A 12,418-nucleotide genomic window follows, 5' to 3' on the forward strand; every position below is an offset into this window, starting at 1 on the left:
TCTGTAAATTGCCACATATAACAATCCTAAAATTGCCCCAACAGCTCTGATATAAAAATGTCCCTTCCATATATTTGAATTTACTTATATCTTAAAGGTCCTGAAGACATGGTTCTATCATCAGGCCAATCAAGTGGCTGGTTTGGGGGATGGGGTTTAGGGGTTTTAGATTGTGGATTTTTTTTATGTTGTAAGCTGGCCAGAGTCATGTGTGAGTTGGATAGCCATATAAGCTTGTTTAATAAATAATGCTTCAGTAATGGACTTGATCTGTAATGGCTCCTATTCAGCTAAATCAGTGTGATTCTGTCAGTGGATGCTTAGAAACCCTGATGCCAAAATAGATGTTTTTGTACAAATTGTAAATACTTCCTTAGATCTCATTTAAATTATTTTATTGTCACCTTCTCTGGCATCATGACTCGTCTCTCACTTTCAAATCTATCAGGTCAAACATGCTGGAGAAAAACATGTCTGTAAGAACTGTTTTTCTCCTTTCCCACCCTGCTTCCTTCTTTCTGATGTGACAGTCTCCTGACCTAATTAAAATCAAACCATTTAGATCTAGTTATCAAACACGGATTCATGGATTGTTCCTAATTAGAAAGTAAATATAATACAAACCTGGCTCAATGAGTCACCATAACCTCAGAATGCCATGTAAATTCACAAACTTCCATTTCGGAATATGCTACATGTGACAATAGCCTGAAGAAGGAATTGCATTCAGTATTTGTTTGTGACCTTCCCAGAAGCATCTTTTTGGACAATGTGGAAGGAAATATGCTGTTGCTTTTAATTCAGCAGAGCTTTTGCAATAAGCAAAACTATATCTGTATATGAACCCATGCCATTCCAAATGAATGGGAAGTATATTAAACTATGTGGGGTAATTTCCTTGCTTATAATCATCCCAACATTAGCCTATCTTCAGTCATTTAGCAATATGAAATTTAGTATGAGTTCTCAAAGAACAGATATTTCAATCAAAATAGAGTTGGAAGGGACCTCGGAGGTCTTCTAGTCCAACCCCCTGCTCAAGAAGGAGACCCTATTTCAGACAGGTGGCTGTACAGTCTCCTCTTAAAAACCTCCAGTGATGAAGCACCCAAAACTTCTGAAGGCAAGCTGTTCCACTGGATAATTGTCCTCACTGTTAGGAAGTTTCTCCTTAATTCCAGGTTGCTTCTCTCCTTGATTAGTTTCTATCCATTGCTTCTTGGAAACTAATTTTCAAGACATTTGAAGAAAGATATTTAAAGAAAGGAAGATATTTGAAGAAAGGAATTTTCTCTGTCCTTTAGCGACTGTTATAACATATGAAAGATGTCTTATGTATCTGTATTCCAACAGGAAGGAATAGGCAGTGACTACAAGTAGTTCTTGACTTACAACAGGTCACCTAATGACCATTTGAAGTTATAAAGGAACCCCCACCACCAGGGCTACTTAGGACCTGGATTCAAAGCTCTAACGGCTGGCCTGCGGTCACATGATCACCTTTTGGGTGCTCAGCAGCTGTCATTTTGCTGCGTCCTATTGTCATATGATTGCAAATTATGAGATTTTTGGCTAGAAAGCTGGGCTTACTTCTGATTTCCAGCAAAAAAACACCCATTGCAGACAATGGATTTGCTTAATGACCACCACACAAAAGATCATAAAACTGGGTGCAGTCATATGGTGACCTGCTTAATGACTGCCATGACTTATGTTCATAATTCTGGATTTAATTATGGTCATATGTCGAGAACTATCCGTACTAGGCTACAGTTGGCCACAACTGTTTAGTGTTGCCATGGTACTTTTAGGAAACTTAATATATGTTTTTTAGCATTGCTTATTTTTCACTGATTGCAAGACAGTTTTGAGTTTAGCCCAAGATCAATATCAGTTACATATACCCCACCACCACTACACCTCCTCAAAAGTAACTGCAATACAAGAAAAATGGATATTTAAATTGTGGAGGGGGTGGAGAGCGAGCCCCAAAAAATGTCTTTAGATGACATTTGTGCAGAATTGTTTCTTCTGAAATCTTCACAAGCAGAACTCAGAATCTCAGAATTTCTCTTGCTACCATGAACTTAGGTTCAAACAGAGGTGTTTGTTTGTTTTTTTTTTTTTTTTTTTTTTTTAACCAAGAATGACTTGCGATAAGCACATAGACAGAAATTCTTAGAAATTACTTTGGCTTACTTTGGAAATATTTTACTTTCATAAAGTACTAACTGCCTGTTAAGAGTTCTGGGCTATAAATGATTAAATGAGAGAAAAGGAAATTGCAAAGAATTACAAAAAATACAAAACTATAGATGGTAATGTAGACTACATTTGTTTAAACACTATGTTTATTAATATTGATCTTTTTCTACTGGTTTATTTTAAGAAAACAGTCACTACTTTTTTTAAAAAAAAAGTATGCCATCTTCACTTTTTCTGAATAATTTTCGTTTAATATTTAACATTATAATTCTTCATGCTAAAACGTATTTAAACAAGAAAGGTGATTATGCTGAAATTTAGACCTCTGGGATAAAACTATTATATTCTATGTGCCAGTATTGGATGCTACCTTGCTAATATTATTCAACAACTATTTTGGAGGCCAAAAAAATATTTATATTGAATTCTATGCACCTTTTGGATATTGTCCATAAATCTAATAATATGATTAATAGCTCCTTTTGAGGAGCACAAAAAAGCCAGATCTCTTCTAGGGAGGTTAGGTTAGGGTTGGAGGTTATGATGAAGCTTATTTTGGTGCTATTTATGACCCAGATTTGAAGTTTCAACAATAGTCTTCACTGCATTCATGTTACGAAATTTCAGGTACTCGGCAACTTGCAGTGTCCTTCAGTCACATGACTATGTTTTACGAGTTTTGCCAAAATCGGCATTTACTTCTAGTTTTTGGCAAAACTGTGCTCACAGTGAACCAAATCATTGATTCACTTAACAATCATGGTGTTTGCTTAATGACCATGGCATTCGCTTTACGACCATGTTCACTTAACAACTATCACAAAAAAAGGTCACAAAATCAGGTTTTATCATAAATGGGCAGGCTCCATTACAATCATAAGTCGAGGACTACCTGTAAAGAATCAAATCCAAAGAAGGAGATCGCGTGCGAAGCGCGTGCACAAAAAGAACCAGTAGTAAAGCCGGTTAGAACCCACCACTGGTATACTCCTTCCATCCTTGTTGGCTTTTGAAATCAGTCACCATCTTTCCATTATCATTCTTTAGCATATCAGTTCAAGGTTGCAAGATATGAGCTCTTTTAGACTTTCCTAGTTTTTCTGTGTATGCTGCCAGTTTCAGTGTCTTTACAGATGTTGTTAGATAACTGCTTCTCATCTAACATCTGTCTGAAATTCTTTAAGTTCCTTCCTGAAACCTTTGTCATTCTTGGCTTTGATTTCTCTTTTCTTCTTGGCAATTTTTACCATTTGTTCTGACATCCAATTTGCTATCTTTTGTATCTAGGTTTTTGGCAGTCCCTTTTCATCTCAACAATTTATTTGATTTCATTCCAGTTTCTGTCCTATCACTGAGGTTCAGGACTTCAGAGAGATTCTGGAAGCCCTCTCTAAAATTAGTAAGGTATATGTTCAAAATGTTATCATGGGAAATGGTCGGCATTCTTTTGCTTTAGTTTATCTAGAGCAGGGGTGTCAAACTCAAGATCCGGAGGCTGGATCTGGCCCACAGGGTACTTAAATCTGGCCCATGGGGCCGCCCTGGGAAAAGCAAAAGACTGGCCCGTGGTGCTTCTGCCAGTGAAAACAGAGCTCGGGAGGGCCACGTGCAGCCCTCCCAAGCTCCATTTTTACTGGCAGAGGGTTCAGGAGGCCATGGAAGCTGAAAAGGAGTTTGGAAGCCTGTTTTCACTGGCAAAGCACTCGGGCCACCACAGGCATCTCCGATGCGAGTGACATCGAGCTGGCCACACACACTCTGGCCCCCGAGGTCAAACACAACCCTGATTTGGCCTCAATGAAATCGAGTTTGACACCCCTGATCTAGAGCATGCACATGAATAGTTCGTAATCTATTTCACAATCAAGGTTCAGTCTTAAAATGTACTGTTTTATGATCATTGTTTGTTGATTATGTGACATCAACTCAACGTTAACTCTTAGTGACCACATAAATATCCTCCATGACGATCTGTCCCTAATCTGATCTTCTAAAGGCACATCCATTGCCAATCTGAGTCCATCCACCAGCTTGTTTGGCAGCCTCTTCATTTTCGTCCCCCCCACCCCATTGAATAAGACCTTAAATATCTAATTTAATTGCTAATTCTCTTTCGTCTTGATTCATTATTTGTGCAAATTGATGTGTACATTCATTACTGAATATTTGATCGAAGCTTAGTGCAGTTAATTCAAATGCCATTACTTGAATTACTCCTATATTCCTTGGCTTATTTTATTGTTTGATATCTTCTAATCTGTGACTAGAAGTTGTCTAAGGAGGAACTTGTAAAACAAACAATGTCTTTGTCATATTTGAATATTGTACTCTTTAAACATTGGCAACAGTCAATGCAAAAATAGATCACAACCAACTGAATAATAATGTGCCATCATTAGGTATTAGGGGGACCTGGGGTCGAGGGGGGTGTTAGAGCTCATCCGGATAGTGTTTCAAACATCAATACTGTGAGTGGGAAGGGTAGATATGGCAGGAGCAGGGGGCCATATCGTGTTAGGGGAGCGCGCACCCGCTGTTTACGAGTGGTGGCGTGCTCCGGCCCCCTAGGCTCCACCCGTTCTCCAGGTTGCATAGACCCTCAGGGCCCAGGCCTTTGGCTGATGCTATGCAATGCCAGGTCTGTAGTAAATAAAGCCCCCCTCATTTGTGATCTTATTCAGGAGGGGGGTGCGGACCTGGCAGGTATTACGGAGACCTGGTTGGGCCAGGAGGGGGGGATTCCCCTCATTGAAATGTGCCCACCAGGTTTCCACGCATTCCATCAGCCAAGGTCACAGGGGAGGGGCGGGGGGGTAGCGGTTATCATTAAAGACGGTCTGAGACCGAGGGAGGCCACTGTTCCTCAGACAGCCGGCTGTGAATCCCTCCTTGTGAAATGGGGTCACGGGGTTCAGAGGGGTTTGCTGATCACGTACCTGGCTCCCTGCCACGTGGCAGCAGCCCTGCCTGAGCTACTCAACATCATCGCCGCGGTGGCGGTTGATACCCCTAGGCTTATGGTCATGGGGGATTTCAACCTGCCGTCCGTGGGTGAGGCGTCAGAGGTGGCTCAGGAGTTCATGGCTTCCATGACAGCCATGGACCTGACCCAGTTAATTCATGGCCCTACCCACACGGGGGGAAACACGCTGGATCTGGTTTTTGTCTCTGGACAGTGGTTGAGTGATCTCGAGATAGGGGATATAGTCACCGAGCCCTTGTCATGGTCTGATCACTCTCTCCTTTGTCTCGACCTTCGAACCGCTACACCCCGCCGCAGGGAGGCGGAGCCGGTAAGATGGTTCCGCCCCAGGCGCCTGATGGAACCTGACAGGTTCCAGATGGAGCTTGGGCCATTCCCTGAGGCTCTGGCACACGCCTCGACTGGAGACCTAGTGGCCGCCTGGGATAGGGCGGTCGCTGGAGCTCTGGACCGGGTCGTGCCTTTGCGGCCTCTGACCCGGCGCCGATCTCATTTAGCTCCTTGGTTCACTGAGGAGCTGAGGGAGTTGAAGCGCCGGAAAAGACGCCTAGAGAGCAGTTGGAGGGCCAGTCTTTCTGAATCTGACCGGACACTGGTAAGATCTCATATTAGGAATTACCTAGTGGCGATAAAAGCAGTGAAATGTAGCCATTTTGCTGCTCTTATTGCGTCATCAGATAATCGCCTGGCCGCCCTGTTTAGGGTGACCCGCTCCCTGCTCCACCAGGAAGCGTGGGAGGACCCCTTGGAGGGTAGAGCCGAGGATTTTGTTCAGTATCTGTATGACAAAATCACTCAGATTTGGGAAGATCTGGACTCCGACTGGGTAGTCTCAGGGGGAGGGACTGGGGCAGGTCTTGAGAATGTTATCTGGGATGAGTTTGATCCTGTGACCACTGAGGACGTGGACAGGATTCTGGGTAGACTGAACGCGACCACTTGTTTATTGGACCCGTGTCCCTCCTGGTTAGTGCTGGCTTCTCGGGAGGTGACATGAGGCTGGTTCCAGGGGATTATAAATGCTTCGTTGGGTGAGGGTGTCTTTCCTGCCGCTTTGAAAGAGGCGGTGGTGAGGCCTCTCCTCAAGAAGCCTTCCCTGGACCCGGCAATGTTGGTAAATTATCGTCCGGTCTCCAACCTTCGTTTTGTGGCGAAGGTTGTTGAGAGTGTGGTTGCGCAACAGCTTCCCCAGCACCTGGATGAAACGACGTATCTGGATCCGTTCCAGTCGGGCTTTAGGCCCGGGTACAGCACGGAAACGGCATTGGTCGCGTTGGTTGATGATCTCTGGAGGGCTCGGGACAGGGGGTGCTCCTCTATCCTGGTCCTGTTAGATCTCTCAGCGGCTTTTGATACCATCGACCATGGTATCATGCTGCACCGGTTGGAAGAGTTAGGGGTGGGAGGCACTGTGTTGCGGTGGTTCTCCTCCTTTCTCTCTGACCGGTCGCAGTCTGTGTTGACAGGGGGACAGAGGTCGACCCCGAGGCCCCTCATATGTGGGGTGCCGCAAGGGTCGGTCCTCTCGCCTCTCCTGTTCAACATTTATGTGAAGCCGCTGGGCGAGATCATCCGTGGTTTTGGGGTGGAGTACCATCAGTACGCTGACGACACCCAGCTGTACATCTCCACCCCGGATCACCCCAACGATGCCCTTGAAGTGATGTCCCGGTGCCTGGAGGCCGTACGGATCTGGATGGGGAGGAACAGGCTCAGGCTCAACCCATCCAAGACCGAGTGGCTGTGGTTTCCGACGTCCCGATATAGTCAGTTGACGCCATCACTGACTATTGGGGGCGAATCATTGGCCCCCAGGGAGAGGGCTCGCAACTTGGGCGTCCTCCTGGATTCACGGCTGTCTTTAGAAGAGCACCTGACGGCCATGATCGGGAGGATTTTTCATCAGGTTCGCCTGATTCGCCAGTTGCGTCCCTTTCTGGATCGGGACTCGTTACGCATAGTCACTCATGCCCTCGTCACCTCCCGCCTGGACTATTGCAATGCTCTCTACATGGGGCTCCCCTTGAGGAGCACCCGGAGGCTCCAACTGGCGCAGAATGCGGCCGCGCGGGTGGTAATGGGAGCGACATGGCGCTCCCATGTAACACCTCTCCTGCGCGAGCTGCACTGGCTCCCGGTGGTCTTCCGGGTGCGCTTCAAGGTTTTGGTTACCACCTTTAAAGCGCTCCATGGCTTAGGACCTGGTTATCTACGGGACCGCCTACTACCACCAATAGCCTCCCACCGGCCAGTACGCTCTCATAGAGAGGGACTCCTCCGGGTGCCGTCAGCCAAACAGTGTCAGCTGGCGACCCCTAGGGGGAGAGCCTTCTCTGTGGGGGCACCTACCATCTGGAATGAGCTCCCCCCAGAGATACGAAGGATCCCGGATCTGCGCACCTTCCGCCGCGCTGTGAAGACCTTTTTATTCCATCAGGCGGGCTTGGCCTAATCTCTTCCCTTTTTAAAATATGTAAATTTTAATTTGTTTTTAAATTATTGGGGTGTTTTAATCTGTCTGGGCCAAAATGATTTAATTTGATTTTATCTGGTTTTTAAATTTTTTGTATCTATGTATTTTATTTTTTGGCTGTTCACCGCCCTGAGTCCTTCGGGAGTAGGGCAGTATACAAATCAACTAAACTAAACTAAACATTAGGTATTGACTCTTTAGTGACCATGTAAATAAATTCTAAATTACAACCAAAGGACAATAAATAATCAAGACCTCAAAGGTATATCAAAGATACCATAAACTTAAAAAGTCCAAAAGACAAACCCAGATTTATGAGGGAAAGGCTAGATTGTGAAAATACGTTTGTCAGGTTTCAAGGTCGTCTCAAATAAATTGCATTTCAAACAAAATCTTTGAAGAAAAACTCCTATTTATTAAGCATGACATTCTAATCCAACTCCATAGAAGCCAACACTGACTTCCAGACCCAAAACCCTCCCTTTCCGTTCCCCACTCCCCTGCACTCATTGGCCATCTTCCAAGTCATTCTACCCCTTATCTACTGCTCCAGCTCAAAGGAATTTCCCCCCTCCCATCCCATCTCCTAGGGGATATTATCTCCAGGGAAAATAAGTAGGTGAAAAGTCAAACGTCCCTTTCCAGACGCCTCCGCCTCTCCTTCTTATGTCAGCACTAGAGTAAATGTAGCTTGAAGTGCTGACAACATTTTTACATCCTTCTTGAAGCAAACCAGAGAGGCAATTATGCTAAGGAAATTTCACAATGCAGACATTGCTACTGAAAATATCCAACTGAGTTGCAGCCAAGCTTCCGAAATAAAAACTATGCATTGCAGAAGGCGGGGTATTCTAAATGAAGATCAATCTTTCTTAATTCTGTCCCAGAAATGCTCCTCCATGCTACCTTTTCTCATATTTATACCTTTGTGGAGCAAGGGGGGAACAATTCTCAGTAAAAGCTGCTTGAGAAAAACCTTGCAAGCACAAAGCCAAGTTATTCCTTACTCATGTCACTATTTCTATATTAAATCTGTCTCCTCTGAACACTTATGAGGCAAAGACAGGCTTTGCAACTCCTGTTTGTTTAAATAACATTCTCTCCTAAGGAGGCAGGAATCATGGTATCTACTTCAAAATTAAAGCACAAGTGTGGCATATTTAAAATTATATCCATGACCCAGTGGTGGGTTTCAAAAATTTTTACTAGCACTTCTCTGGGTGCGGCTTGGTGGGCGTGGCATGGCTTGGTGGGCATGGCTTGGTGGGCATGGCAGGGAAAGGATACTGTAAAATCTCCAATCCCACCCCAATCCAGGGGAAGGTTACTGCAAAATCCCCATTTCCTCCCAATCAGCTGGGACTTGGGAGGTAGAGAATAGATGGGGGCAGGGCCAGTCAGAATTTTTACTACGGGTTCTCCAAACTACTCTAAGTTTCCACTACCGGTTCTCCAGAACTGGTCAGAACCTGCTGAAACCCACCTCTGCCATGACCCCTTATTTTATGCACATCTATGAAACTTTTTGTCTGGATAAGTAGGAAGAGGTTTGAGTTCTCTTTAAGGTAAGATTTAATTGCTTAAGACTTCCTCACAGAGACTGTTTTTCTCTTACTTCTCAAGAAGCCTTAATTTTTAAACCATGAATAATGAAGTTTTTCTGCCTTTCTTTTTCCACACATCCACAAATTAATTCTTTCCTGAGTCTGTATGAAGTGGAATTTAAAGATTAACTTAGAACTCAGAAGAAAATTATCCCATGGTACTTGATAAAATAATCCAAATTATATAATGAATGCATTGAAAAGCAGCTCATCACCTATGGTTTGGAACAAAAGACATGTAATGATATACAAAAGGTCAGTCCTCTTCACTCATAGTTCTTTGAAAACAGTGTAAATCATTGAAGTGGTATCTATTCACTTCGCAAGCTATATAATACCATTTTTCCATCCATGTGCTATTTTCAAATTAGCCTCATTTAAGTAATATTTAAAGTTTGTTCACCTCCATGAAAACATCTAAACATTGGAGAATGTATATCTCATCCCATGTATTACTATTGATTTTTTCTCTTTTGTCTCAAGGGCCTTTGCTTTCTGTTTCAAAGTCTATGCGAAAAGCAGAAGATAATATGCTGCTAAGCACATTCAGCCTTGGAAAGATAACACAGAAAGGTGACAAAGCTGGAAAGTCTCTGCCTGCATCTTCTTTTGAGCATTATAAAATGGAGGACAGCAGTTTTCTGGATGAAGACCATAATCCACATTTCTCAGTGAGTTTTCTCTGTTTAGCTATCGTGTAACACAAATTAGCATGATGGACCATAAATTTGTAAGAAAACATTGGAATATGTCAATATATAGAGCCATGGTGGGGCATTGGTTAAAATGCAATATTGCAGGCTAACTCTGTCAATTGCCAGCAGTTCAGTCCTGACCGGCTCAAGGTTGACTCAGCCTTCCATCCTTCTGAGGTCGGTAAAATGAGGACCCAAATTATTGGGGGCAATATGCTGGCTCTGTAAACTGCTTAGAGATGGCTGCAAAGCACTATGAGGCAGTATATAGGTCTAAGTGCTATTGCTATATAATTAAAGTATGAAATGTGATTTGAAATGGCTATCGTTCTAAAATGAGGTGAACAGAATGCTGTGTTTTGAGTTATATTTGAAAATGTTAATATTGTGTTTTCAATCTTAAGAGCTTAAATGAAATACATGCCTTTCAGCTTTAGTTTAAAAACAATTCCTAATGTTGCTCTTACTAATTTCATTAATACTTAAATTTACAAAGAAAAAAAATATTTAAGGGGACCTTGGCATCATTACATTTAATTAAACAAATCAATGTTATTTAGCATTAGCATCCCTTGGATATGTATTAAGATGTCTTGCCTTGAAAAACCTCTTTAAGCTAAAACTAAACTTCAAGATAGCTTATGCTGCAATCAGAAGATAACTCTTTTCTGAAAATGGCTCATTAGTGGGTTAAGGATATTTTTATTTTGGAAATTTTGCATTATTTTCATGTCTACTTTTTCTTTGGAGTACAGAATATAGGTTATAAACATCATGTCATTAACTACGGCCAGCCACAGAGCTTAAGTGTTAACAAGCTTCCTTATTTTGAATTGGAGGGACCTATGACTTTTCCATCAAATGCTGAGGTTGAAAATATTGAATCAATACAAGAACGGCGTGAGACAGGAAGTGATGAAAACTCAGCTAACTTGCCTATCGGAAGAAGAGATTTTGATAGTAAGTTATATTTTGATGTTACTGCAAAATAGTAATATCACCTTAATTTGCTGAAATAGTACCGTGATAACTGTTGAAATGAATAACTATGGCCACTAGTGATAAGCAGACGCAATCTAGGTAGAGCTCCAGGCAAATTCTCAAATTTCTCAGCTGGTTATACTTCCTGATGTATGTGACTAGCTGATCTGCAGTGCAGGTAGTTCTTGACTTACAACAATTCATTTAGTGATCTTTCAAAGTTACAACGGCACTAAAAATGTTACTTATGACCATTTTTCAGAGTTACGACCTTTGCAGCATCCCCATGATTGTGTGATCAAAATTCAGATGCTGGGCAACTGGTTCATATTTATGGCCATTGCTGTGTTCCAAAGTCACGTGATCACCTTTTCAGACCTTCTGACAAGCAGAGTGAGTGGGGAAGCCAGATTCACTTAACAATCAGGTTAACTTATCAACTGCAGGAATTCGTAGCAAGAAAAGTCGTAAAATGGGACAAAACTCACTTACCAAATGTCTCCCTTAACAACAGAAATTTTGGGCTCAATTGTGGTCACAAGTCGAGGACTACCTGTACTCCCAACTTTCACTTGCACATTGCAGTGGAGGCTCAAGAAGAGTCACATAGCTAGCCCTCCAGTTTTGCTTTCCACCTGCCTAACTTTTGTGGCACATGTTGCCCACCATTTCCTTTTGAGCAATTGTCCATAAGCTACAATAGCAGTTGAAGCCCACTTTAATTTGTCAGCAATCCTCATGCTGCTGGGCCAGTTGTGAAAGTTGCAAGGAGCATCCAGCCAGAGAGAAAGAGAATTGGCAAACTGATGCCTCCAAGGTAGTTCTATTGTCCAGATGCCTAAATGTAAGAGTTTTCCTAACTTGGCTTAGCAGGAGGGACCAAATCACTTCTCCCCCCTCTCCCGTGAGCTGCCTTTTTTCATCATCTTTTTCAAGGCATTCACACAAAAGGTAGTCAAGTTTCTCTACCAAACTCCTGAAGACTTGGAGTGCCTTAGAAACCAGCCAATTTTTTAGCTCAAGCCTGCCTCGCACATATATATTCAATTGCATCTCTATGTATGTACACAGATAAAACTATACTGAGGTGCTGCTACCTTTTTATTATAAAAGGACAAATGTAGCACTTAATCATCAGAATATGCTTCTCTGAAAATAGAAAGGTTTATTTGTTTTTCTCTGTCTTTAAAAATTGTAGGTTTCACTCAGTCTTTTAAAGAGTGACTGGTTAAATGTAAGATAAAAGATAACATGTGTTCTAAATATTTATTAGAAAAAATGAGTTAAAATTTCAAATGAGTTAAAATTTACAACATGCTGCTACAGAAGACCATGTAGTTAAACTTGTTTATAAAAATACGTACTTGACAGTCAAAGCCACAAATTTTTGGTGTGTTTTCTTTAGTGCTCAGATGTATGCTGGGAAGAGTGTATCGACCTTGTTGGCAAGCCTAAAACGACCCTGAAGTGCATCACT

At 42.5% G+C, this 12,418-nt stretch overlaps 1 protein-coding gene across 1 annotated transcript; it reads left to right on the forward strand.

Annotated features, from left to right (window-relative positions):
• The first annotated feature begins 9,672 nt into the window (after positions 1–9,672).
• On the forward strand, positions 9,673–12,396 carry PMCH (pro-melanin concentrating hormone). The gene is made up of 3 exons (XM_070947564.1): positions 9,673–9,936; positions 10,716–10,920; positions 12,347–12,396. The coding sequence occupies exons 1-3, from the start codon at positions 9,673–9,675 to the stop codon at positions 12,394–12,396; spliced, it is 519 nt and encodes a 172-aa protein (XP_070803665.1).
• Positions 12,397–12,418: the final 22 nt, after the last annotated feature.

This window comes from Pituophis catenifer, unplaced genomic scaffold (genome assembly GCF_029215685.1).
Source record: "Pituophis catenifer annectens isolate HBS135680 unplaced genomic scaffold, rPitCat1.0.hap2 SCAF_7, whole genome shotgun sequence".
NCBI lineage: Eukaryota > Metazoa > Chordata > Lepidosauria > Squamata > Colubridae > Pituophis > Pituophis catenifer.

Excerpts from the sequence above, each read along its gene's own strand:
- PMCH (XM_070947564.1), top strand. The coding sequence starts at position 9,673 with ATGAAAACATCTAAACATTGGAGAATGTATATCTCATCCCATGTATTA. Across the intron at positions 9,937-10,715 it reads ACCATAATCCACATTTCTCA|AATATAGGTTATAAACATCA; the intron begins GTGAGTTTTCTC and ends TTTGGAGTACAG. Across the intron at positions 10,921-12,346 it reads CGGAAGAAGAGATTTTGATA|TGCTCAGATGTATGCTGGGA; the intron begins GTAAGTTATATT and ends TGTTTTCTTTAG.